Raw genomic sequence first — 26,585 nt, 5'->3', positions numbered from 1 at the left:
TGCCTCGTGGATACACATTACAAGCTTGTTTTTAACTTATCCCAGTGGTCTAAGTTCCAACGTTTTTCTGTATTTCTGTAAGCCACCGCTAAAACGGTTTATAACAGTGAAGTCCCAGTCAAAGTGAAAACCTACTATGCCACCTAGAGGGCGTCATGCGGCGGGCCCCAGACCATGTGCCTCAGCAAAGCCGTCTGAGTAGGTTCACAGAGGGCTTCGGCAGAGAAGCCGGGCAGGGGTGATTAATCCCTGCAGACTCTATTGCTCCACGCCCGTACTGTGAAGGCTACCGGAACCATTCGCAGCCGCGCCCTCTGCCTGAGTTATGGTGGCATACACGGTCCGCGGTTGTGCGGTAGCAGGGAGACTGCCCCAGATTTATGAAAGCATACCCGCGCTGTCTTTTCGCCTTAACTCTCCACTCACTTTTTCTTTTTCTTCCCCATCACATCTAAGCTTGTCAGGGGAGGGCAAAAACGTATGGCTATCTATCGCGCAGCGACAAGAACACAGACTCAGCAAATGATAGCAGTCTCGTTACCTCCTGCACTGACAGCAAATGTTTAATGTATAGTCTGAGAATCTATGAAATACAAGCACACAACGATGAATAAATGCATTTGTTCAGCTTTCATTTACACTACTGAGCATTTAAAGAAAATATAAAAGTTGTGATAGGTGGGATATACTGATATCGTTAAATAGAGAGCAAGTAACAATCAAAGAGCTAAGAGTAATCAACATTTCTTAATGGAGGAACTACATGTCTGTCAACTTTATTGTACTATTTGTTTCACATAGATAATATATTTTTATACCTCGGGGTATCTCGAGAAAAGACATGAAGAATCATGTTTGCATACGAGGCTATATTATAAGCACGGAAAGTGTGCCTAGTCAAGTCGCTCAGCTCATAAGACCCCCACAACTAGTCTCGTTCAAGTGAAATGCTTTCCGCAGGTTTCCGAGCGCTTTAGTTTTCGCCGCCGTGTGATATCCTCGTCTCGGACCAATCTCGTCCTGCTCTTTAATCTCCACGGCTCTCTTCGTCCCACCCCCTCTCCCTTTCTAGCTGGCTGGCGCCGAGTTTCTCTCCGGATGTACTGAAGGGAGCGTGTCTCAGAGCGGGCGATATAAAGCCTCCGCTGACTGGCAAGCGCGCATGAAAGCTTCTGTCCTTTTTCTGAGAGGACTACACAGCGAGCCAAGCAAGGCACCAAGACGACCACCCCAAGACTTCTCACATGACTGCTATGAATTGAACCTCACTACTCTGAAATATGACAGTGCTTCACCCTTTGTCTGGATTAATGCCTATGTAATCGTTAATTTGCGCTCCCTCCCTACCTGTGTGCAAGTGTAAGCGGTTTCTGTGGTCATGGGGTCTATAATGTCATTTTTATCTATTCTGAAGGTCTTAATCATTCTCTAAAGCGGATACCACCTGGATCTATGTTCCTCAAAGACAAAAGAAACAACGAAGGGAAATTAGTGGAAGTTTGAGATCAAGGAGGATGCGGGCTATGTGTTGGTGCGCCGTCTTTCTCCTCACACCAACGGTGTACCTGGTAAGTCTTTATTCTTAGACTTTATTTGAGTAGATAAAAACAAGCCTTTCAGTTTTACTGAAATAAGAGGAAAGGTATTGAAGCTACACTTTTACTGTTTGCACATTTCTATGATTATATATACAGACAAAACCAGTGGTAATTTGATGTATCTCTTTTCAGAGGAGAAATACAACAACTTTTTCCCTAATCTTTAAAAGCAACCTCGAATTAATAATATGGCCATTAAGCAGAAGACAAGAACATCTTTACTCTTTTCACACTTGACCGATGGAAGACATTGTTCACTTATAATTAGGGAAAAAATAACTTGACAAAACTGATTTCTTTTCATTCTTTTCAAACATAACGTTTTTTGAAAAGTCCAGAATTTCTCTTTGATGGTGCCTTGTGACGTGAAAATAGAAAAAGAATGTTATGATGATGTTTAGACTCATGGGGGCGCCACAATAAACGAAAATTGAGGTGGGTCTCCAAGTTACTATTTGGATGGTGCTTGGCCCTGCTAAGCCTTTCTCCGATGTAGGATACACTACTCGTCTCAGGGGCCTTATAAAAAGAGGAGACCCGAGGCAAATAAAAATACAACGGTCCTTGCCGAGTTATAGTAAGATGCCCTTTTATAAACGATGATGATTTGTTAGTGAATAACCGCGTAATTGGCATAAACGTGCATATATTTGCAACCTAAACGTACAAGAAGCAAAATTAACAAAGTAATTTAATATATATTATTTAGGGTAAACGGTATAATGCATGTCATAGTCCTATTACGTTATTCCCGTAAAGGACTCTGTTGGAACTACTAGGTGAGTTAGAGCTCTTGTGAGATTTTTTTTCTATGAAAAGACGTGTGCGTTTTTCCGAAGACACATTCTCATTTCGCATGTAGCTAGTTTGATTATTAAATCCTAAAAGCAGTACTATGAAACTATTTAAGTTTCTCTCCCTCGCTCTTACTCAAACACACACACACACACACACACACACACACACACACACACACACACACACACACACACACACACGCACGCACGCACGCGCGGGCGCGCGCGCACACACACACGCACAAACACGTTCTTAATGTAATGAATGTAATATTACACTAGCACACTAGAAAGCGCTTATACTTAATTTTTCACTAATTTGGTTCAATTCGGTTTGTTGCCATTAAAACACAGTGTAAACTGTTTCTCAAAATTCCATCTATCATTCAACAGTTTGGTTTATTATTACAAGTGCTCAGATTCTAAAATATTAGGTTTTAGTTACGACTAAAGCTCATGGTGACAGTAAGAGACTTTGAAAGACAATAAGCACAATGCAATTAGAATGGGGAAGTTTATTAATGTAGTGGCGAATTGCTATGATGTCTTTTTCAAGCTGAAGGCCTACTTTCATTAAGGAGACCTTGCAAATCGTCACACGGATATAATTTTAATTGTTTTGAGGATGTACTATTATTTTTTGCACAAAAGGTATGGCCAATTTGTAAAATAATGAAAGGACATTGTTTAATTATATGTAATGTTAGAGAAAAGGCAACATGCAGTTTAGCCTATGTCTACATTAATTCAGCTGATGGCCACAAATAGAACAATCAATGCTGAGGACACTGTACCAGTCTTTGGTATTGTCCCATTATGTGGGTTCAGATAGTCACTCTTCGTCCAGCTCATTGCAGTTAGAGTTTTAGACATTTCAAAGCCTCTTATCAGGACAAGATATGAGAGAAGATGCAGAGTAATCCCTTTGGCTGGGGGACTATCTCTTATCAGTGTACTGAGTGCTATGAGCTTTTCCAGTCATCTTTATGCTGTCTGGTTCGCCGAGATATTTTATCCAGAAATAATTTGTATACTTTTAAACAGAGCTCTAGTAAACAGGAAAAACACACTGAAGAAATGTCATTTCACTTCTTTCTTTCTTTCTTTCTTTCTTTCTTTCTTTCTTTCTTTCTTTCTTTCTTTCTTTCTTTCTTTCTTTCTTTCTTTCTTTCTTTCTTTCTTTTGAATTACTGTCACTGTCATTAAATGAAAGTGAGAAAAAATGACAGCAGTAAACTTTAATACTTTCTTCTGCCGCAAAAATTAACTTCACACTTTTTTCAATTTTAAAAAAGCTTAAATAACCCCCCCCCCGCCCATTTTGTTAAATTTCACTAGTTTTGACATTTTAAAAAAGTGATTTGTATTCAATATAGTCATGTTTCAAATTAAGCATGTAGCATAAATCAGATGAAAAAATATATTATTTATGTATTTTTTAAGGGACCTTTTTTTAAGTTCAAATATGCAGGTTATATACAAAAGCAAATGCAGGACTAATTAAACAGTATGTATAATGATTTGCAGTGTTCTGAATTCGGAGTTTTTAACCTTTGTCCTTAATGCTCTCTTTATGCCAAAACGGATTTCAGGACCTTGGACAGATCCGCAAAAATATTTCACAGCGCACGCTAAGCGAAATAGTCCGCTTCTTTCTTTCTTTCCAGCAAAATTATCGTTTTTCCCCCACTCATTACATCAAACCCTGAAAATAAGTATCGTAATTTAGAGCATTGTATTAACGCTTGTGATCAAGGTATGTCTTCTGTTTTTGTAATACGATTTAGCATTTGTTTTAACTCATCTATTTGGCCTATTTCTGTAATATGAAGAGAAATACCAGACATATAGTATTCCAATTATTTTACAACAAAGGAAACAGAATTGCGGAAGCGGGTGGTTAGTACTGGCATTACTTTTTAATTGTTAATTGGTTTTTTGACACATCGGCTGCTCTAATAAACAATGCAAAGAGATGACTTGTTGGAAACCGCGTAAATGTTTCACTGGAAAGTCCAATTATCTTTACACAATTAATGTTGAACATCAAACCCGAAGTGTCCCTACCATGTAGGCATATATCTTTTAACAGATTTCACTCGGTTAGTGAAACTTCAGTTCTTGTCGAACGTGCGAGGATTAGTGTTGAACCTTGACGGTTTTATTTCGTCTTTAAGTCTCTTGTCTCTGCTTAAGCCTCTTGTCCGCTCCAACATTCCATGACCCCGATAAAGCAGAGCAGGCGAGCGCTGCAGCAGGTGCGAAAAGCAGGTCTCCGGTGGACCGAGAGCATTAGGAATGACGTAACATAACTACATCGTTAGTCCTCCGAAAAAGGACAAGCAATTCAATAACACTGCAGAGCATTTTTTTTTAATGAAATCAACGATTAAATAAATGGTGTGTAGAGAAATTAGCTATACATTTACATAAACACGTGAAGATTTGCTTCTGGCGTTACTGAAATTTAACTTACATGAAGTATTGCCTTGCTAAAAGGATTGCCTTGTCCTGCAATTTAGTAGTTTTGAGTGTAAAAAGACTGCAAATACTGCACACATTAACAGTTAGCATTAACTATTAAATGGCAGGCAGGAAACAACATCCTAGGAAAAAACACGCAGTGGACTTGATAATGTCATTGTCACGTGCCTGTTTCCTAAACGCTATTATAAAATTTGTACAGACATGTACACAGAAAAGCCACACAAATGCTTCACATTAAATAGCATGAAAAGTGAAATCCCTGGCTTCTTCCATGCTTACTCAAGCACTCCAGCTGTTTGGAGGTACTGCTTAGCTGACTAGTTCCACTCCACTTAAGACTTCATTGGAAAGCTGTGGCCAAGGTCTGCGCTAACCCACTTGAGTCTAATGCAAGGCCAAGCAGGTGTGAAATGACTTGTTCGGGTAAAATCCCTCAGCCTTTTGTGCATTAAAACCTCATCTGCGCTTCAGAAAGCACAAGCACAGCTCTCCATCACCTGGGGAGACATCACCACATGTGCTTTTCCTGTAGACAATCACTGTAATGGTGTTAAGTAGAAATGACAAGGCATAGCCTCAAACTACTCCCTAGAGAACCATATATTAACCACTAGATCAGCAGAACAATTACAGGAACTTTCACAAAAGCTTTTAATACCAGAATACTAATAATAATTGTCAGCACTCAGCCAACTTAAGGATAAAGGGCTGGTAAAGGAAATATTGGAAGGACATTTACATAGTATTGCTTAGTTGTGATAAAAAGAAACATAGCCATTGAAGACCTTGGTAAAATTGACAGAAGTAGATAGGATGTGTAATTTATTCAATATAGCAGTATACATCAAAGTCCAGCTGTGTGTGGCAGTAGAGAGAAATGCTTAATTCTTAGTGCTTGTGCCATACAAGTGTTTCAAGGCTAAATGATGTTCAACTGAGTGAAGTTATGCAGAGATGCTGGGAGTTTAAATGAAGTGTTTAAATAGCTGTTTAGGCTATTTGTGGAACAGTGTAAGCTCTCTACAAGCCCCTGTGTACAATCACTCCCATGTATACATGTGTATACACACACACGCACATGCTTGCCTGCATGCATACATGCACAAATGTATGTGCGCACACTCACGCACACACACGCACACACACGCACACACACATTCACATATGCACAGACACAAACACTCTCACACACACACATTACTATTTAACAGACTTGTGTTCAAATGAATTACACAGTCTATTTATCACACTCATTGCTCTTGTTAAGGGTACCTGTATCACAGTTAAGAACAATCACATTATGTTAATGTATGAGAAGTGCTGCACCAAAGATCAACAAATAAAACTATAAGTAATAAAATATGGATGATCCATATGTACAATATACTCTGCATGCATTCCATGTTAGAACACAAACACACACATGCTCGCACACACACACATACACGCATACACACACTCACACACACACACACACACACACACACACACACACACACACACACACACACACACACACACACACACACATATTACTCCAGAACACTGCCGACACTGTAAAAATAAACTTTTGAATCAGGTTATGGTGAGACTTAAGTTTGAGTTTAGAATTAAGATTAACATGTGTGGAAGATAAATGTGTGTGTGGATAATATATGGTCATGTGTGAGATGTGACTGAGGCACTGAGGTGTTTGAAAAGTTCCTCTAATTCAGTCTGTAACAGTATATCTATCTAACATTCCAATCTGTTTTTGGTATCAGTGAATGGAAAAACCTTACCGTTTGCACACAATGAGTCATTGACAGAGCTTTGCTTTTTGGATGCCTGGTTCCTGGTAACACGTCATGTGAAATTATTATTATTAATTATTCCCATTTTTAACTCTGTAAAATCACCCCAATTAATTAATCTATTTGTTTGTTTATTGTTAGTCTGTTTATCACATCACTCATGTCCTGAATTTAACTTTTACACTTTCCTATGTCTGTCCCCAACCTCCCATGTCAAACTTTCATGGAGCCCTTATGCTACGCACATGTGATCACACATGCACACATACACACACACACACACACACACACACACACACACACACACACACACACACACACACACACACACACACACACACACACACACACACACACACACAGGGGCCAGAGACGCAGACAAAAACAGAGCTTAGGCAGACAGAGAGCTTTAGGATTCAGCATGGGGTGGAGGTAAAACAAGGTTGGTTTGATTAATGACTACAGTCTCCATTCTCCCCTTCACCAACTCCTCCTGAAATTCAATCATATTCACAGGTCAGAGTTCAGAGGTCAGTGTTTATTTGAACCACAGAAGGACAGTGGATCTGGAAAGTCATACCCCAGAAGGACCTGAACCTCCTGGGGGTGGGGGTTGGGGGTGGCGGGGTCATCCTCACTATATATAGTAGCATTCTGCCCAGCCCTTTGCCTTGTGTAATCTCATGATAGGAACTCCTTCAAAGTCTCCATGCAAAAAGTTAAGAAATATGCCATAACCCCAAAGTAACCAAAGATGCTGCTGAAACTCTGAACTTCTATTCATGTGTTTTAAAAGGTTGGACTGGGAGTGATGAATGCAAAATGTTAGTGCCATAAACATCAGTCAGAAAATAATGATGATGGATTACTCCATAGGCAAGACCTGCTTTGTTTGGAGAAATACCATCTATTGTCATTGCTTGGATTAAACCAAATTCATATCCATGTCTTTTTGTGCAATCTTGTAAAAACTAGAGATGTTTAAATAATAGAAATATTAGTAGTTCAAGAGTTGGTCTGGACTATTTGGGAGCAATATATACAAATATCTTATCTACAGACAAGGTCTTAAGGGCTGCTCTTCAGGGATGAGTGAGGAAGCTCTTAGTATTCCTGTGACCATCAGTATTCAGCATGCATTAATAGGCTTTGTTCTCTAAATATTCCATGCTACACATTTCATCCCCTCTGAAGGAACTACATAAAATTTAGGACAGAGATAAGGAGTGGGACCAAATTAATATTGAAATTCCTTTTATTAGACATATATTTAATCTTGGCCTATTTGAATACCTCAAAGTGGCTATAAACAATGTTTTCAGGTATTAATAACGTGCATCCAATTTATCTACCGAGGGAACACACCTCTTCCTTTAACATCACACCATCCTTCCAAATGTCTCTCCAAAGTGTCTCCCTTAGCCTACCCATCTATATGCTGGCTGTGCATGCACAACATAACTGACAGACATGGTGAACCACCTCTTTGTAGAGAGGTTAACTTCTCAGTTAGTACAATTGGACCATGTTGAAATTTCTAAGCACATTCTAAGCACATTCTTAGTAATAACTATCAGCATGTGAAGATAATGAAGCCAAACCCTTAAAAAAATGTTCAGATCTGAAAATCCCACATATCTTTATAATAGGATTTATTTAATTTATCTTACTCAATAAGAGTTTTATCATAAATGTAAACAGAAACAAATTACAATTTAACACAGGATACAATTACATTTAATATGGTCATACCATCACATTTATAGAATTTAATATAGCAAGAGAAACCTTTGTTAAAAAAAACTTTAGATATAATTTTGGATTTTACGGGTTTATGTAGTGTGGCTAATGTTATTGACCTTTTTTTTTTTTTTTTGGTGTGTTTATCTTATAAGCTTAACAAAACTTGCCTTAAAAATGGGACGTGGTTGAAAGGCTCAGAATGCTTGTCCCCTGGTAGAGCGGCCGAACAGTCAGTGGCTGTCATGAGTCATGCTTGACTTTACACCTTCTTTTTTAAAGTCCTTGCAATTGTTCAATTTCTTAAAATAAAAATATCTTGCTGCAGAGGGAAGGCAATTTTCTTATCAGAACTGTTAAAATCATAGAATTATCCCTTCAGAAAATGTCACAATGTTCCATTTGGTACCAAATATACCAGCAGTGATGGAACTGTTTCTGGAGTCATTTTTAGCCTCCATCCACTAGTGCAGAGCTCTGTCACACACATCATGGGGCACTTATAGTGTCAGTGGACACTGTTCTACATATATTCTCAGCTATTCATCTGCAGTCACTGGGCACTTGCATTAATAACTTCTTAACTGGGGCTCAATGATTTAGCAGTGAACTGAAGCTTAATTTCATTCTATGTAAAAAAAATCCACAAGGAGAAAATAATGCAAATAATTATATATATATATATATATATATATATATATATATATATATATATATATATATATATATATATATTTTTTTTTTTTTTTTTTTTTTTTTTTTTTTTTTGAAGGTATATATATATAATGATGGTATATAGATGATGAATACCAAATCACCCCCATCTAAATTAAGTCTGTTTAAAAAAATCTTTGTTATTGCAAGTATACAGTTCCTAAGCACATTTTTTACTAACATATGCTCATGAAACATTTCATTGTGATATTGTTTTCATAAAGATCAAAGCTGATTTGTTACTTTCAAGTGTTTGTATGTATTTTATGTGTGTGTGTGTGTGTGTGTGTGTGTGTGTGCGTGTGTGTGTTTGAGCGTGTGCATGCATGTAGATGTGCATCTGTTACATATCCAGCTCAAGCACTCTGTTCTTAGTTTTATTGTAGCTGTCAGTCAATAAGCGATACATTCATACATTTCTGTCATAACAGGAGAAGCTGGTAGAGAGAGAAAGAACACTTGTGTGGCATGTGAACACTGCAGAACTGTTAACAAGAAGAAAAGACCAATCACAGTGCTTGTCACTCCTCATTCATTGGATGACAATATTACATTTCATGGCTTGGCCCCGGAGATTTCAGTCTTATTGATTTCCAGAATTGCATTTTTTTTTCACTTTCTTTGGCCATATGAGCACCCTGCCAGTGTAGGATGCCGAGAAAAATGTTCAGGTGAAATAATTCATGGAGAGACATGTGTAGGAGGGATATTTGAGAGAGGTGACATGTGGGACGTAGCACTCAGGTAACTTGACTGATAGCTGCCGGGCATTGTCAAGATAAGATGTGTCCTGAAGACGAAAGTATTAAAAGGTGGAAGAGACCACCACTGAATAAGAACTGATCACAATCAATTGACAGACTATGTGACTCACCCATTCTTGCCCACCTCAGTCCCTCACTTCCTCCTTCTCTTTCTCTTTCTCTCTTTCTGTATTCTCACTCATTTCTGTTTCTTCCTCTGTCAACAGCTCATGCTCAAACCACTTCTTTGTGACTGAATGTGCACTTGTGTAGTTCTTTGTGACTGTGTGTGTGTGTTTGTGTGAGTGCACAAAGCAGAGTTATAGAAGCACCTAATCAAAAAAGTTACACTACAGTGCATTATTGGGGTTCACACATTTACCGTAGGTTCATTAGACTAGAGAAAGCTCTAGGTGCTGTAGAGTGCTTTTTATTGTCTGCCCTGTTTTATGGACACGTCATGGGTAAGTGTTTTGTGTTTGCATCACCATAATGGCACTTTTCATAGATTTTTTTTATCTTACTCCTTATACATTAAAACACTGTGTTGAAACATTGTAATTAGTGGCATGCATTGCGGTTTTGATGCTTGATATGTTTGATCCAGAGTTTTTTAAATCTGGAGAATAATGTGTGTTAACTAATTTTTATTCAGCTTTACATTTTATTCATGTTTGTCAGGAAAAAACCATTGCACTGCGCTAGCATAATGTGAATGTTTAATTTAAAGCCATTTAAAATGAATTCAAGTAGAGTAAGCCCTTTTCAGATGACTGCATTTGCCACACTGATTGTGTTGAGTTCTTCTTTTAAGAAGTGGTTTCACACCACTGTGTAAAGACAGGTTTCAGTAAACTTAGAAATGGCTCTTTAACTTTTGACCTGATTAGTAAACTAATCCAATTAGCCCTATAAGACCTCTCTTTAAACGTTGATTTATACTGTTGTAGAGGAAAAATGGAAAACAGAAAGAATTTTTCACACAGCCACTGGAAAGTATGTGGATTTATTCCACATAAATGGACACGAAACTTACATCCAAGTTTATAATTTTAGCATTTCTTGTTTCCTGCAGTGCTATTTCCTATGGTTGTCAAAAGCACTCCTCCTCACCATAAGATGTGACCTTGTCTCAGTGGCTCAGACTTTATAATCAGACTGTGCAAGGCAACATGCTTGACAGGACTTGCCCAGATATATGTTACATACTGTTTTGAGTTTGTTTGCATTTATCTGATGGAGCTGCTGCATATTGTAGTTTCTCTCATAGTGGCACTGGTAAATAATTCCCATTACAGGAAGTACACAACAGAACTGTGTTTAACTGTGGTTTAAGAGGCCCATGTCATTTTTGGAAGGTTTCATCTCAAAATGAATTCAACAATTGAATACTTCCTGCCTGGTTATATGGGTGAGCAATAATGAGGTAACTGATGATTTATAGTGACATTTAATCACATCCAAGCTTGATTTGCTCAGACTCTTCAGCAAGCTGAGATCACTGCAAGAATGTATGTTTACCAGGAATCCCATGCATAAGAAATGCAATAATCATCACTGTATGCAGCCTACTGTTAGCCAGCCTTAGATTCTTCAGAGAATGACAAACCTACTCTTTTATTTGAACTGGGGCTTTTCAAAAGTCACTGTCATATTTATGAAAATTTTGCAAAAATGATGAAACAATATTTTAGTGAAGTTAATAAGACATTTAACCCCACCCCAAAAAACCCTCCTCCGAAGAAGTCCTGAGGTGTCTGTTTTAATTAGGGAGGTGTGCTTTCCTATGTATGGATTGCGGGGTATTTATCAGATCAATTGAAGATGATGGGAGTAGTGAGGGGTGGAGCGGCGTGGCATTGTGATAGATGCTCTCTGTTCTCCCGGTGGTGCCTGAACACTGCCAATCTGCCAGCTCTCAAAAGCCATTACTTAAAACATTAGTCTGCTCCATAGCTGCAAGCTCTCAGCTACAGACAGCGAAGCAAATGCTCTCACAATGCCTCCTCAGGGAGGGCGCTGCAAAATGGCACGAAATGATCTGTCTGTTTGTGTGTGTGTGTGTGTGTGTGTCGTGGTGGTGGTGGTGGTGGTGGGGGGGTGGGGGGGGTGGCAAGTGTGCGTGTGTCTCTGTGTGAGTATCTGCGTGAGTGTTGATGTGTGTCCGAGAATGTGTATGAAAATATATGCATGATGTTTTGCTATATGTTTTACTAGATTGCTTGATCCTATTCACTGTTAGCTTTTCTAGGGTGTCTATAGAAGCACATTTTGACTAGTTAACTAGTTAACTAACTAATTAAATAGCTCTTTTAGTTTTAATGTCCTTAAAAACTAAAAGATTTAGGAAACCTAAAAATAATAATTAGAATGCACACTTTTATCTCTATTCAACTCATCTTTATTTCCATTTCTATATCTCTATTTCCAAGGCATTGCATATATTTTAGTTAAATAGTTGTCTAAAGGAATCATGGAGTCTGAGACGCCCAGCATCTAATGGTAAAATGGCAGATGTCAAGTGTTTCTTGTGTCATTTATCATGCCATCTTAATGCATAAGACACTAAAAGTTCATCTCAGTTTTTTTGGCCTAACATAACACAGGTAGCAACAGAAAGCGTTTGATGTTTTCTGTCAAGACTGTTTCAACTAGACTGATGCCCATGACATTTCTCTATAGTCAGACATGCAAATTCATCAATCTGATAATTTAACTTGACATTTTTCAATTTCTTTCCTAAAACTGCACTTTCATACCGGGTTTCAGTCTCCCACTGGGCTCTGAATTATTACTGACAGGACCCATAAACTACTGCATGGTTTTAAATAGCTGCATTTCTCTTAAAACAATCTTTTAAAGTAAAACTGGTGTTGAAATGGCTTTACTTCTCTTGATTTGTTTTCTGAAATTCTATATGAACTGTCTGTCTTCAGGCATCAGCCATCAGAAACATCACCGAAAATCCACCATCCTCCATCTCTGTGACTCTCTCTGTCCTACTCACTCCCTCTCACACAGACACACACAGACACACGCACACACACACACACACACACACACACACACACACACACACACACACACACACACACACACACACACACACACACACACACACACAAATATAAATCCACTAGAGAAATCTGTAAACTATTGACTATACAAAATCCTCAGTGAATGGCTCAGGCAGTAAAACCATTGCCAAAGAACCCCAGTATTAATTGAATGGGTTTATGGCCAGGAAGGCTTTCAGAGTCAGCACAAATGCATTATTAGTCACAAAAATGGGTAATGTCAAGCATGTGTGTGTGTGTGTGTGTGTGTGTGTGTGTGTGTGTGTGTCTCTCTCTCTCTCTCTCTTTCTGCATGTGTTTGTCTCTCTCTCTCTCTCTCTCTCTCTCTCTCTCTCTCTCTCTCTCTCTCTCCCTCTGTGTGTTTGTGTGTGTGTGTGTGTGTGTGTGTGTATGTATGTGTGTGTGCGCATTTTATGCTTTGTAATAGTGATTTTATGAGGAAGAAGTCCACATGAAGTGGCATAGTGCATTTGGGAAATGCTGCTATCAGCTATCATATAGAGGGCCATGCTCAAGCATTGCCTCCAATGATATTGTCACTGATCCACAGTCACACCAAACTGCTCACACCATGTGGCTATTAAAAGATAATGATACAGTTCTTTTCACCTGTTTCACCCTGTGCACTTAGAAGCTACTTATATGAAAAATAATTCAAAATTATGAAAAATGTGCACCTGTTCTGTTTGTATCTGTCTCTGTGTGTATGTTTGCAGACATTCAATATGCGCATGCACATAAAATTGCTCATGCACAAAATTTAATTCTGATTAAAATGCACTTGATTTTGTAAAACTTATATCCAAGGGCTAAGAATTATTCTATTTAGCATTTCATTAAGTTTAGCATTTCATTAATAGCTCCATTGGTGTTCCTGAATGCCAAACCTCTGAACAGTCTTGAAATATACACCAGCAGTAGCAGACTATTTGTGCCTATCCAAGAAGAAAAAGGAAGTGGTTCTTCTACGGCTGCCTGTACTACTCCAGGGCTTGCTTTGATGTGCTATTAGTCTGTGAAAGTGCATTAGTCCAATGGGACAGTATGTCTCACCAAGAAATACTTAGTAATCAGAGCAGTGGATAACCCAGAAGGGGGTTTTGAAATTAGTTTTATAATCTCCACTTGACACAAATATATCCACTTCCTTTAAAATCAAGCCCTGGGAGCCTGTGAAACGATGTTGTAAGATCACCTCTGCTGTACCACAGAAAAACAGTGATAAGAAAGATTTTACACTCCACATCATTGCATTAACATGTTGGTAATTGGAAGAACATTATATTTAACTTTTTAATGTTAAGTCTAGCATACAAATATCACTTTCATTTCTGATGCTACTGCTTTGCTGCACCACCATCATAAATGCATGTCATTCTAAATGACTCCTCTCTGCATCTTTCCCTTCTCATTCTCCTGCTCTCTCAGCTGGACTATTTCTGTCTCTGCACTGTGCCCATGCATGCACGTGCATACACACCAACATACAAACACAAACTCTCTCTCTCTCTCTCTCTCTCTCTCTCTCTCTCTCTCTCTCTCTCTCTCTCTCTGTGTGTGTCACTGATTGTCAGTAATATAATCATCTTAGAATGGTGCATCCAGATAGTACAGAGTCAAACAACCTGATGCATCATCAAGAATTCTATGTCCCAGTGCAACAAGGATCCCTTGAGCATTAGCTGTAAAGTATAGGCTATTATGCACACCTGTTTTTACCATAAGGAGGTGGAGGCATGGAGGTATTTATGGCAACAGATTTATTATTATGGATCCCTAGGTCTAATTGAGTCAAACATTTTTTTTTTCTTATGCATAGTCTTCTTCTTATTCCCTCATCTGTAACTCATCAGTGAAATTAACCACATGCCCTGCTGTCTGTAGTAAGAACCTGCAAACAGAGAAGCTCTGAGAGACAAGACACGACTCCTTTTTTTTTTTTTTTTTTTTTTTAAAAGCCCATACATTTACATTTTAAAGGTTTTTTTTATTATTATTATTTATTTTTTTTTTTATAACCACATGAGTGGTTTGGGTCTGGACAATAAGCAAAAGAAAAAAGAAAAATGTAAATGAATTATTTCAAATGTTTTCTTGTTGAAAATTAATGCACTATTTTAGGGCTTTATTTGTGTAGCCTCATAGATCTTCTGCATTTTGCATCTGCACTCAGGCTTCCCCTAAGCTTACACCCCTTGCCTTTTTCATCTATTTGCAGTTCATTCAGTTGCTGGATCTGGTGGCTGCAAATATTCCTTTGCTCAAATGAAAAGGGAAACAAGATTATAATTATGTTACCATAATAATAGAGCTCTCAGTCGAGAGCTACATGCCATACAAAAGCCCCTCTATCTCAGCAGCAGTACTCGGTGATTAAATGCATCACACTGGCCCTGCAGTCACACTAGTGTGGTGTTCACACTACTGTTTGAGTGATGGGGTCCCAGTACATGGTGTTCATACTGGTGTTGGAGGGATGGGGTACCAGTACATGGTGTTCATACTGGTGTTGGAGGGATGGGGTACCAGTACATGGTGTTCATACTGGTGTTGGAGGGATGGGGTACCAGTACATGGTGTTCATACTGGTGTTGGAGGGATGGGGTACCAGTACATGGTGTTCATACTGGTGTTGGAGGGATGGGGTACCAGTACATGGTGTTCATACTGGTGTTGGAGGGATGGGGTACCAGTACATGATGTTCACACTAGTGTTCAAGGGATGAGGTTCCAGCACATGGTATTCACACTAGTGTTTGAGTATTGGGGTCACACAAGTGACCCGAGTTTTGGGGTCACCCTTACTGGCCATCAGATACAATGCTAATGACTATAAAAGCCTGGAAGTGCATCAGCTTATAATATCAGAAACAGACACATTCAACCTTCCAGTCTAAGATAGGTTCACTACATCTACTGATAGCACCTTTAGCTAAGAGAGCAATCCAAAGTACAATATATGAGAAGTGTTTATACATGGCATATTTATACCTCTGAGTTTGGCAATAATATTTTATGTTCAGTATAGTCTATCTGATGTGATTGTAATGCACAAGTTATAATTTGTATGCTGTCCTCTACCCTGATCATAACTAATCAGTTTTAGTTCAGATGTTATTTGGGTGGTGAACATTTCAACACAGCAGTAACATTGATATGGTAATGGAAAACCAGTGTAGGATGTGCTGGTATGGGCTGGTACCAGGCACAGCATGTTGCTGGGGTCTTACCAGGTGTCAGCATCATTGCAGGGCTTTGAATAGTCTACCACCTAAAAACACCCATGCAACACCAGAGCTGTGGTCAGAAAGAAATGACAATGGCTCTTATCAAACACCTACGAGGTGTTTATAAAACATAACATTTTCTCATAAAGTACATACCTTTGCATGCATAAACTTAGGCCACGTTATTACCTGGCTCAGAGCAAGTCATTGTCTTGGTATAGTGTAAGCTGTTTTGGATCGGACGTTTTTAGCTCTGCTGTGACATAAATGAACAGTTCTGTGGATATGATGGGCAGGACAAGCTTTATGTAGTCCCGTGTCACTGGTAGGCCTTGGGAAAATGAGCAGATTTAGTGCGCTTACTTTGAACAGCACAAATATGGCATGGTTTATCTCTGCTGAAAACCTCACTAGAGTATGTCTGTCTCAGCCTTTCGGCAGGAAATTGCATTAGTTTAGTGGGTTCAGGATCTGGCCCAAGTCTCACTCATGCTGAGATTCTTTATGAATATGGCCCAGGCTCTGCCTCTTATTGCAGTCAACCAGCCTGTATGTGCGACATGCTGTGATATTAAATCTGGTAGCTGGTCCATGGACTGAGCTGGCACCATGTGGTTTCCATAGGATTCATAGCTGGGCTTCATTGTCCCAAACATGAAACTCATTCAGGGGTGTGTTTAAAGCAGCACAGACAACGTGAATGGAAAGCAATTTAGCAAAGTGTAATTGTAAGGAAGTGATAAGGGTGACTGTCTCAGGTTGCACTGCTTAAATTTCATTAGGAAGTTTTTTGGGGTGGGGGAACAGGGATGAGATTTTTCTGCAGTTCTAGTATTCATCATGAGCACTTTTTTGGAGTGTACTTTTATGTTTTTGTGTTTCTATTTAATGTGTTTTCCTCTTATTCTAGTTTATTTAAAGGGGTAAAAGAAATATTCTCTGCTCTTAAGAATGCAGTTTGTTCTCCTTACACGCTAAATCCTTATCGGTCTCACTCACACTTACATGCACACACAAAAGCACACACACACACACACACACACACACACACACACACACACACACACACACACACACACACACACATACACACACACACAAACACACACACACACACGCACACACCCACACACCCATACACACAAACAAACGAATGGCTTGCCGCAGAAATAAACTACTCAAGGGAATCATGTTGAGCTAGAAAATAAATCTCTATGTTTGCTCTTCATTTCAGGTTTAATCCTACAATAGAAAAAAAGAAAATTATATGAATCTTGTTCAAACATTGCTGATTGTATTGTTTTGGCACTATTTACATGAACAAATAAAGCCTCAATTCACTATCAGCATAGCTGCATATCAGCTTCAGATTGGATTACTGCTGGTTTATCTGTCATGAAGGATGAGAATGAAATAAACCTGGTCAAAGCCCCCCCCTCCCAACTGCAAGTTGGAGTTACACTGTCAGATACTGTAAACTGTAAGTGACTTTGTCAATGGCCTGCCCAAATAAACATGAGCATATCGATCACTGACTTTCGGTTAAACGCCCCTCGAGGGGGTTACCATGATAGTGTTCTCTATCAGTTCTCTAGATCCCCATGCTCTCTTCCTCTTCTTTTCTCCCAGCTACATTCATCTTTCTGCTTTCTACTTCCAGCGTCACATTATGGCCACAAATAAGTACTGGACTGTAACAAAGCACAGAGAGCTCTCTAATACACAGCTGCATCTGCTCAGTGGGCTTCACTGCTCCTTGTCTGCCTGTTCAAGTTTTTTGTGTCCTCAACCACTAAATCATATTGATTAAAGCTTGTCATGGATTTGAAATGAGGTCCTGTGGGGTCACTCACAGCAGAAATGGCAGTTTATTGGATTACAGGCTTAATTTGATTTGGAACGAGGATCGTGCATTATAATGTGTGTCTCCCCAGAGAGTATTCTGCTCTTCACCTGACTCTTGAACGTTTCCAGCACCTTAGAAATACACAGCACCGATATTCCACTAGACTAGACTGTCATTATCAATGGATTGAAGTCTGACAAGCAATACTTTTTGTGCAGGATTATTCTCATTTATTAATGTATTTATTATACATTTTTGTGACTGCATTTCAGTACATTAAAATGCTATTAGCAATGTTTCGAGACAAAATTCTATAAGATAATAAAGTTTTATGAGTATGTCCAGGTGTTGATATACACATGCATGTTGTAGATGCTTTGAATCTTTATTGATCTCTGCATCATGATCACTGAACTATTTTAGGCATATTATGTTGTGCAAGAACCAAAAAAGGTACCCGAGGTGCCTTTGGGTGTTTATGAACTGTAGCATCCCTGCCAGTTGTCAGTATGAGAATTACCATTTTACATTAAAAATATAGCTAGGTTTATACAGGTGGTTGGCAGAAACATGCATGCACACTGCCAGTCTCACAGACAAGGTGATTCTCACTCCTATATCTTTCTGCTACAGATCTCACCGTGTTTAGGTTATATAGGCCCATTAGAACTGTAATGATACATAAGAGACCAGCTCGGCAAATAAAGTAAAATAAAGAAATAACATTGAGAAGAACCACACGGCTCCATTTTATTATTCCGTCCCAAAATCTAATTAAGTGTGACACTAAAGTTTAGTTCGGAGGGAGACAAGTGTAGCAAAGGCACATACAAATATCTGTGAGCAGCCTCGTGCTGGCTTTGTTTGCCATCATTAATTCCACCCTGGAGTGGCTCAGAGGTAGGCCCAGAGTCCGTGATCAGAAGAGGCCTGGATATGATTGGCAAACAGGTGCCATCTCCCTGACCAACTCCCCACACCTCCAGCCTGCTCAGCCCCCAGGTAACTGTCTCGCTCACTCTCCCTATCTCACTCTCTCCCGCTCTCGCTCTCTCCCTCTCTCGCTGCGTATACACTCTGCTTGTTCACCTCCTTGCCTCTTAATTGGGGTGATTGTGCGGCAGGGCCATCTGTGATGCTGACAAAGGAAGGCCTGCTTTGATTTATGGGGCCTCAGGACACATTAGTCTCCAGATTTATATATATATAATATATCTTCTGAGAGCCTGACTTCGTGCAGGAAAAAAAAAAAAAATGCATGTTGCTGCATAACTGACTAGGTTAAGTTAAATTTCATATTGAACGTTTACGTTTACATTGTTTTTTTATTTATTTTTTTTAGAAAGGTCGTGGACATCATCACACAAAGTTTCAGTCATGATAATAAACTATGAACTAGCTGTGCTATTGGACCTTAACAAAGGTTGAAAAGGGTACTTTTAAAATAAAACTAAAATGTAATTCTACTTGTCCTACAAAATTCTAACAAAATGAAAAAAAAGATTTAGAAAATCAGTATGTTCCCTGCAGTATGCTTATTGTCACTATAATAATGAGCTTAATAGAGCTGTGGAAACCTTCTGTAAACCTTAATAATGATTACACAATTTATTCACCCAAATTGTAGAATTTTAAAAGAGTGAAAAGAATTGGTCCTTATTTCACACTGTCTGCTGAAGTGTAGATGATGAAATGCATGAACTGTGTGTTGTAAAATGTTGAACACGCATTGAATGGTGTCTTTTCCAGAATGTTCAAGTTCCAAACAAAGGCTCGTTAGTGTTGTGACTAGGGAGAAGCATTTACTTCTTCGTCATAACCCCCCCCCCCACAGGCACACACACTCACTCACACACACACACACACACACACACACACACACACACACACACACACACACACACACACACACACACACACACCACATACACACATTTTTGGGGGTGCAGAGACCAAAGAGCCTGCTGTAATGGTGCGCCAAACAGCCTCCTTCCAAGGCCATTAGGCAGTCCTAGTGTATGGCGCCAGCGTGATATTACAGTGCTGCATGGCTGATGTCCACTGGCCCAGCCCTGCTCCTGCAGCTCCTCCCACATCCCCACACTTCGTTCACCTGCTAATTGGCTGGCGCTCCATGCCTCTGCGCACCGGAGGCAGGGCTTGTGCTGTGCTTCGTTAGCACTGGTGGGTTTAACTGGACTCCATTTTCATTTTTCTACTCTCCTTTTCTCAGACTAAGCACAGCGTGGGGAGTCTGTGTTAGGAGTCAGCCTGTCAGGAGGAGGCGTGCGGCTGAGAGGCGGAAGGACAACCTGTCTTCTCTCCTCCCAGCGTTGTGGAACATGTTGAAGGAGGGAGGGACTGCACTCGGTTCGCAGAACTGACAACCCATTATTTTAGATACACAGGTTTTGTCCACATGCAAACCGCATTATCGAAATAGGCCTGCAGTGGAGGTGGAAAGGTGAGCGTGCTCAGGGTCGCTCATTTCCAACATTCTGAATGCACATGGTACTGGAGATGTTGTAAGCACAATGCCCTTTATTAGTCAACCTTCAACTGCCCTTAGCCTCCTTACGTCAACATTTCTCTTCAACGTGTACACACTCTATTGAAGGGTTGATACACATTGATACATTCATGTTGCAGAACATTTAGTTATTTACTGAATGCACCAACAAACAAAATGTGTTCGGAAAGTGTACACAATGACATTGTGTCTGAGAATAATGTGACTAGTAACAAGATATCCTAACATGATATAGCATAAAAACCTATTTTATTGAAGGCTATATTCATTAAGTCAGAACTAGCTCCACCCTTCTACGATGTACATAAGGATAAGGAAAGGATATTGGTAGTGTGAACTAAAGTACATGCTCTATAGTATTTTCAGAGCTGCATGAAATATCATAAGACAGTTGTACTGGTTTTATTGTGTGCCCTTGTGCTCCTCATAGCTGGTATGAGTCAAGTAATGTGATTGGATGAGAAGATGCTAATTAATCACCATCTCATTTATATTCCATCCAGCACTGGATGTGCATATGCTTACATGAACAGAACTTGCTTGTGCCTTTAGGGTACAACTTCTTGTCCTTGCAACATATAGCAGTGTGGGTCATTGTGATTGCCTGATGAAAACAAGCTCCTTAATAGAAAATGTAGAAATAAAGACAAGACTACTCCTCTAAATGTTCTACATAGCATCCTACAATATCTGCATGTGTTTCTTATCTTGGAATTTAACCTACTGTATATTCAAATGATCTTTTAATCTTTTATGATTCTCATAAAAGATTCTCAGGTTATAATCTGACTATTTTATAATAAACATTTCTAGGCTTTCCATGTCAAATGGAGATTTTATACTTAGTATGATCGTTGTAAAGAATGATGCATTTGGAGGAGCCTAAACATCAGCCTGGGAGCATAATGATTACAAAGATAAAGCTGGCATAACGTCAGTAAGAACCCAAGATGGAGCTTAAATGCCAGCTAGCACCCTAATTGACTTATTGATGCATATTAATACCTTGATTAGTGGAAATTAACACTTAGATGGAAACACAAATGTGTGGCAATAGCATAATTGCATTTTTGAAAATAGCTTGTGTAATTATTCTATTTAATCCACTAACTTTAATTACTGGAATCTGACTAGACTTTAATGCAATACAAATATGTTATAATTTATGCTTTTAGAATGGTTTGTTACAACCATTTTAAGTGAAAAAGGTATATTTTTCTAATGGCAATCAATTGACAGTGTGATCTAAACTGATTTAGCAATAATGATGCCATTAAACATTATGAAATCTAATCAGCGCTGCTTTTAATAAAATGTCTTCATGAAGTAATTATGTTCTCTAATCCATGTAGGACAACTGTTCAGGTATTTGTGCGGTCAGTAAATATTGCATGTGACATTCTTCTTTGGTTGTAATCATGGAAACTGTATATATATTTAATGCTCTCATGAGCACACATGAGCTCTGTGCTGTTATTGATGTTCATCAGATTTCCTCTTCTCAAGTTGCTGCTGATGAAGTGTGTTTTAAAACTTTTTAACATATATGTGATATTCATGGTATTTGTCACAGTTTTGATGAAGCCCCTGCTTTAAGGTGATACTGGTTTGATCCTCTTTGAGACATCATACTGTGAGAGACTGTCTTGCCAGGGCTTCTGATGTATAAAGCTCCAATCTGGAAAAAAAGTATTACTGCAAATGTCTGGAACTACAAAATATAAAAACTGAAACTGAAAGTCTCCATTAGTGCGAAAGGCCACTGACACTCGATGATCATGAACGAGGAGAACCTGTGTCATTCTGTCCATCTTTCTGTCCAGCAGTGGCCCATGTTGCGTGAGTTTTGTAAGAAAAATCTCAGGACTGGGAGAGCAGGTGTTTACCCTGGCCACACTAGCCAGGCCAAGGCACTAAACCACGTAGAACATGTGCTTATGTGGTTCTTGCAGATGCAGGGTAGCAGGGTGCCTCGGGGGAGGCCAGCTGCTCACTCCTGGCTGCCCATCAACGGCTGAGGTGCAGGGGCTCGGCCGGGACTCTTCTCTGCTCGTGTTTACCAGATGCACTGTCCCCTCAGGTGGTTGCTGCAGCTGGCTCTGCCTGGAGCCCTAGCAGACAGACTGGCTCCCATCCCAACAGTTCCATGACTGATTGAGGCTGGCATTTACATAGCTGATATATTTACCGGCAATACATTCACTGGAAGTGTTTTTTTGTTGTTGTTTTTTTCCCATTTCTTAGTTTGTTGTGTGATATGTTAAACCTTCATTGTTTGACAGATGATAAAAGCATAGCTTATACTGCTTACAATAGAACCATATTGGTATTGGGCCTTTCTGCATTATAGTTTCATCCAGTGACTAATTAATAAGTAATTACAGGTATTGAATCAGGTAGAAAACACAAGCTAACATGACATCTGGCAAAGAATAAAATAAAATATAAAATATAAAAAACAACCAACACAGTTGAATCAGGTCATAAAAATGACCTTTCTACTGCCTTGTCATTATACACAATAAAGCAAGTGGTATACACCATCTTGCAGTTGTTGAGATCTATTCATTAGTAGACTTGTACTCACCACTTACAAATATGCAGTGAACTGGATGCAAAATCGCTCTTTCAAAGAGGCTCACTCTATGAATGTATAGTTCCCTTCAGTTATTAGCCATAAATAATTGACTCAAGTCTTTAATTATGCTTCCCAAGCATGTATTCAGTGGCCATAAAACACACATCATTACCCTCTTTCAACATAAGCGAATGCCTGACCGGCACATTATCCCAGGTGAGATGAAAAGTAATTGATCTTCATTATTATTACTTTTTTAATACTCTTTTCTTCAGAAAAATATTCAGCTCATGCCCAGAGCTTCTAACAATATGAGTTGTGGGCAATGCATTTAATGAAGTATGTCTTCATAAAGACTATGTTAGAAGAACCTCTCAAATAATCTGTATTCCACTGTGGTATTACAAATTAATCAGTTACACATACAGCTCTAATATATTGCTCAAACACTGCTGCATTTTTGATTGAATACTTGAACTGGACCTTTCTTCAACAGCCCCTAGATTTTTGAGTTTTATATGGTAACTCACTTGCAATTTTCAAATTCAAACATTCTTAAAGCTGGGAAATGATTGCCACTTGTTGTACTCTGTGAGTTTGTTAGGTGAGCTGTGCTGACCAGCTCTTCTACCCAATGTTTAGCACTAGTCTCCATGGCCCTTATGCTGACACATACTGTGAGGCAATTCCATCCAAAGGGTCAGCCAGATTGGTTACAAAGTCTTATTTTCTAACTATCGATCCTGACGGCAGCCCGTGAGATGCAAAAACCTCAGCAAGACGGATCTGCTGTCACATCTTACAGTTGAAATCAGGCAATCAATGTCACGGTGCCTTGCGCGTGCGCTCTGTATGAACCTAATTCCACTCATTGGTACTAAATGTAGAGAACCCTGGGGGTTCATCCATCATCAATTCAAGGAGCACTCGATGGTTAATAGCCTGCTCTTTACTCACTGAATGGCTGCCACCATTATCGGACCAGGGCTGCCAGAGATGGCCCAGCCGCCATTGCATAGCGCTAGGTGAGGAAAGGTGTGTAGAGGAGGGGAGCAAACGCTGAACTATGCTGCTCAGGCTCTGATCGCCATGTTGTTGTTTTTTTCCTCATTTGCCACACTCTGTTCTATTTCCCAGATGGCTCCTGTCAGCTAATACTCTTCCAAATTGAAGCCTACAGCCACGATCGATTATCTTTTTTTCCCTCCAAATCCATTTGATCTGTCTTTTTGGGTGGGAGACTTACATGCCCGAGTAGTTGGCAGAGGTCAATATCACTAGAATTGAAGATTAATATCTGCTAAAATTTCTCCTGGCATGCAGTGCTAAATTAAAAGCTTAGTTGTTTAATATTGTTTGTCAAGGTGCTCCTTGAAGTCATGGCAGCTCAATAAACAGTATCTTTCCTATTGTTCTCTTAGGTTTCAAATGTTCATGGTTCCATCCCGGGGAAATCAGAGTTACTCAAGTCAGGGATCCCCAAATCAACGTTAAAGCACATATGGACAGAGAGCAGTAAGGACTTGTCCATTAGTCGGCTGCTGTCACAGACTCTGCAGGGGAAGGAGAATGCCACAGCTCTGGACCTGCGCTATGACACGCCTGAGCCCTACTCAGAGCAGGACCTCTGGGACTGGCTGAGGAACACCACTGACCTGCAGGACTCTCGGCCTCGAGCCAAGCGGCGGCCCATGGTCAAGACAGGCAAGTTCAAGAAAATGTTTGGCTGGGGAGACTTCCACTCCAATATCAAGACAGTTAAGCTCAACCTCCTCATTACTGGCAAAATCGTCGACCATGGCAACGGCACCTTCAGCGTCTACTTCCGGCACAACTCAACGGGCCAGGGTAACGTGTCTGTCAGCCTGGTTCCGCCCACCAAGATTGTAGAGTTTGATTTGACAGCACAGCAGTCTGTCATTGACGCCAAGGACTCCAAGTCCTTCAACTGTCGCATTGAATATGAAAAAGTAGAGAAGGGCTCAAAGAACATGCTCTGCAACTTCGACCCATCCAAGACATGCTTCCAGGAGCAGACCCAGAGCCACGTCTCCTGGCTTTGCTCAAAGCCCTTCAAAGTCATCTGCATCTACATCTCCTTCTACAGCACCGACTACAAGCTGGTGCAGAAAGTCTGCCCAGACTATAATTACCACAGTGACACTCCCTACTTCCCTTCTGGCTGAAAATTGCCATCAATGGCTCTGTGTAAAGGACAGCTGAGGCAAAGATGGGGCTCTCTCCCCACACGTAACAAATATGTGTTTCTTGTATAATATGAAATATGCCTAAAGTGACCCACATTTATTTAATGTTTGAAATAAATCCATTTTTTGTGCAAATATTACTATTCTGACGGCAAAGTTAAATTCTGCAGTAAAAGTCTGGTTATTTTAGATTTATTTGTCATTTCTATTTTAGATTAGTTTTAATGAAATATTCAATTGATTAGTATGTCTTATCACAGTGGTAAGGATAACATATTGGCATTTGACATCTATTATTATTATTATTATTATTATTATTATTATTATATATATAAATGGGGGAAAAGCATAACATTTTATTTTCTGCATATTATATTTTCATTTCCAAATGATGTGCTGCAAGTGTTTGTTTACTTAATAAGCTTTTAATATATTATATGATTAAACATTTGTTTGTTATTTGTTTCTTAACCCAGTATCAATATGTGGAAGTGAATACAGTATCTTTTCTGCCAACAGTTCACCACAAAAGGTGCAATATGGAAAATATTATGTCTAAGATGAATCAGTTGTACAATTTCAAAAATTGTTTCACCGCCCTGTCTGAGGTCTTGAGCATCCCCTAGATTTGCTTAATTCTCTCTTTTGGAGCTCAGAGACCTGGCCATGGATGACCCAAATGTGGTACACTTGTGGCTGAGAAAGTGGTTTCTACTGCAGATGAACTAGGGGCATGTTTTCTACATAACAAAGTGAACATGATAAACCACGTTGTTCCACAGCTGTTCTGGCTATGTTCTAGTACTGTAATAATCTGGGATGGTTCAAACCTCACTGTCTCCTGTAGTGTTAATACTATCTAGCAGTGGTTGGAGGGCTTGTTCATTGCCATTATAATACACAGTAATGTATTCTATATCTTAGAGCTTAATTTGTATGAACAGTTTGTATTGTACATAGTCAGTCATGATGGAGCTGCTTCTGTATATGCCCTCATCCACTGTCTGATGATTCTTCTCTTTCCCCATCTCTCTGCCCCATCCCATATATGTTTGTTATTGGTTTCTCAGTCAAAGAAAATGGTGTTGCTGATGTAGATGTGAATTCCATGAAACCTATGCTCTTGTACAGAGGCTGTAAAAGTTGTCAAAAAATATATAAGTACTTACCACCTGTATGATCACGATTACTTTCAGGGCAAGCTGGGAGTGGAGATGTATATATATGAATAAAATACTGAAAGTTTTA

The 26,585-nt window shown here is 39.4% G+C and overlaps 1 protein-coding gene across 3 annotated transcripts; it reads left to right on the top strand.

Annotated features, from left to right (window-relative positions):
- Positions 1 to 957: 957 nt before the first annotated feature.
- nxph1 (neurexophilin 1) lies at positions 958 to 26,585 on the top strand. Of its 3 annotated transcripts, none has more exons than XR_003410634.3 (3): positions 958 to 1,568; positions 20,256 to 20,486; positions 24,552 to 24,671. XR_003410634.3 is itself a non-coding variant. In XM_027010127.3 (3 exons), exons 2-3 carry the CDS (start codon positions 1,515 to 1,517, stop codon positions 25,314 to 25,316), a joined length of 819 nt encoding a protein of 272 aa, XP_026865928.1. In that variant the 5' UTR covers positions 990 to 1,318; positions 1,415 to 1,514; the 3' UTR covers positions 25,317 to 26,585. The 3 variants fall into 3 exon arrangements, 2 of the variants coding, with proteins under 2 accessions (XP_026865928.1, XP_026865927.1); XM_027010127.3 differs by lacking the exon at positions 20,256 to 20,486 and having other exon boundaries at positions 990 to 1,318; positions 1,415 to 1,568; positions 24,552 to 26,585; XM_027010126.3 differs by lacking the exon at positions 20,256 to 20,486 and having other exon boundaries at positions 990 to 1,568; positions 24,552 to 26,585.

This window comes from Electrophorus electricus, chromosome 2, assembly GCF_041902795.1.
Source record: "Electrophorus electricus isolate QZ-2024a chromosome 2, ASM4190279v1, whole genome shotgun sequence".
NCBI lineage: Eukaryota > Metazoa > Chordata > Actinopteri > Gymnotiformes > Gymnotidae > Electrophorus > Electrophorus electricus.
This window is presented reverse-complemented; position numbering and strand designations above follow the sequence as displayed.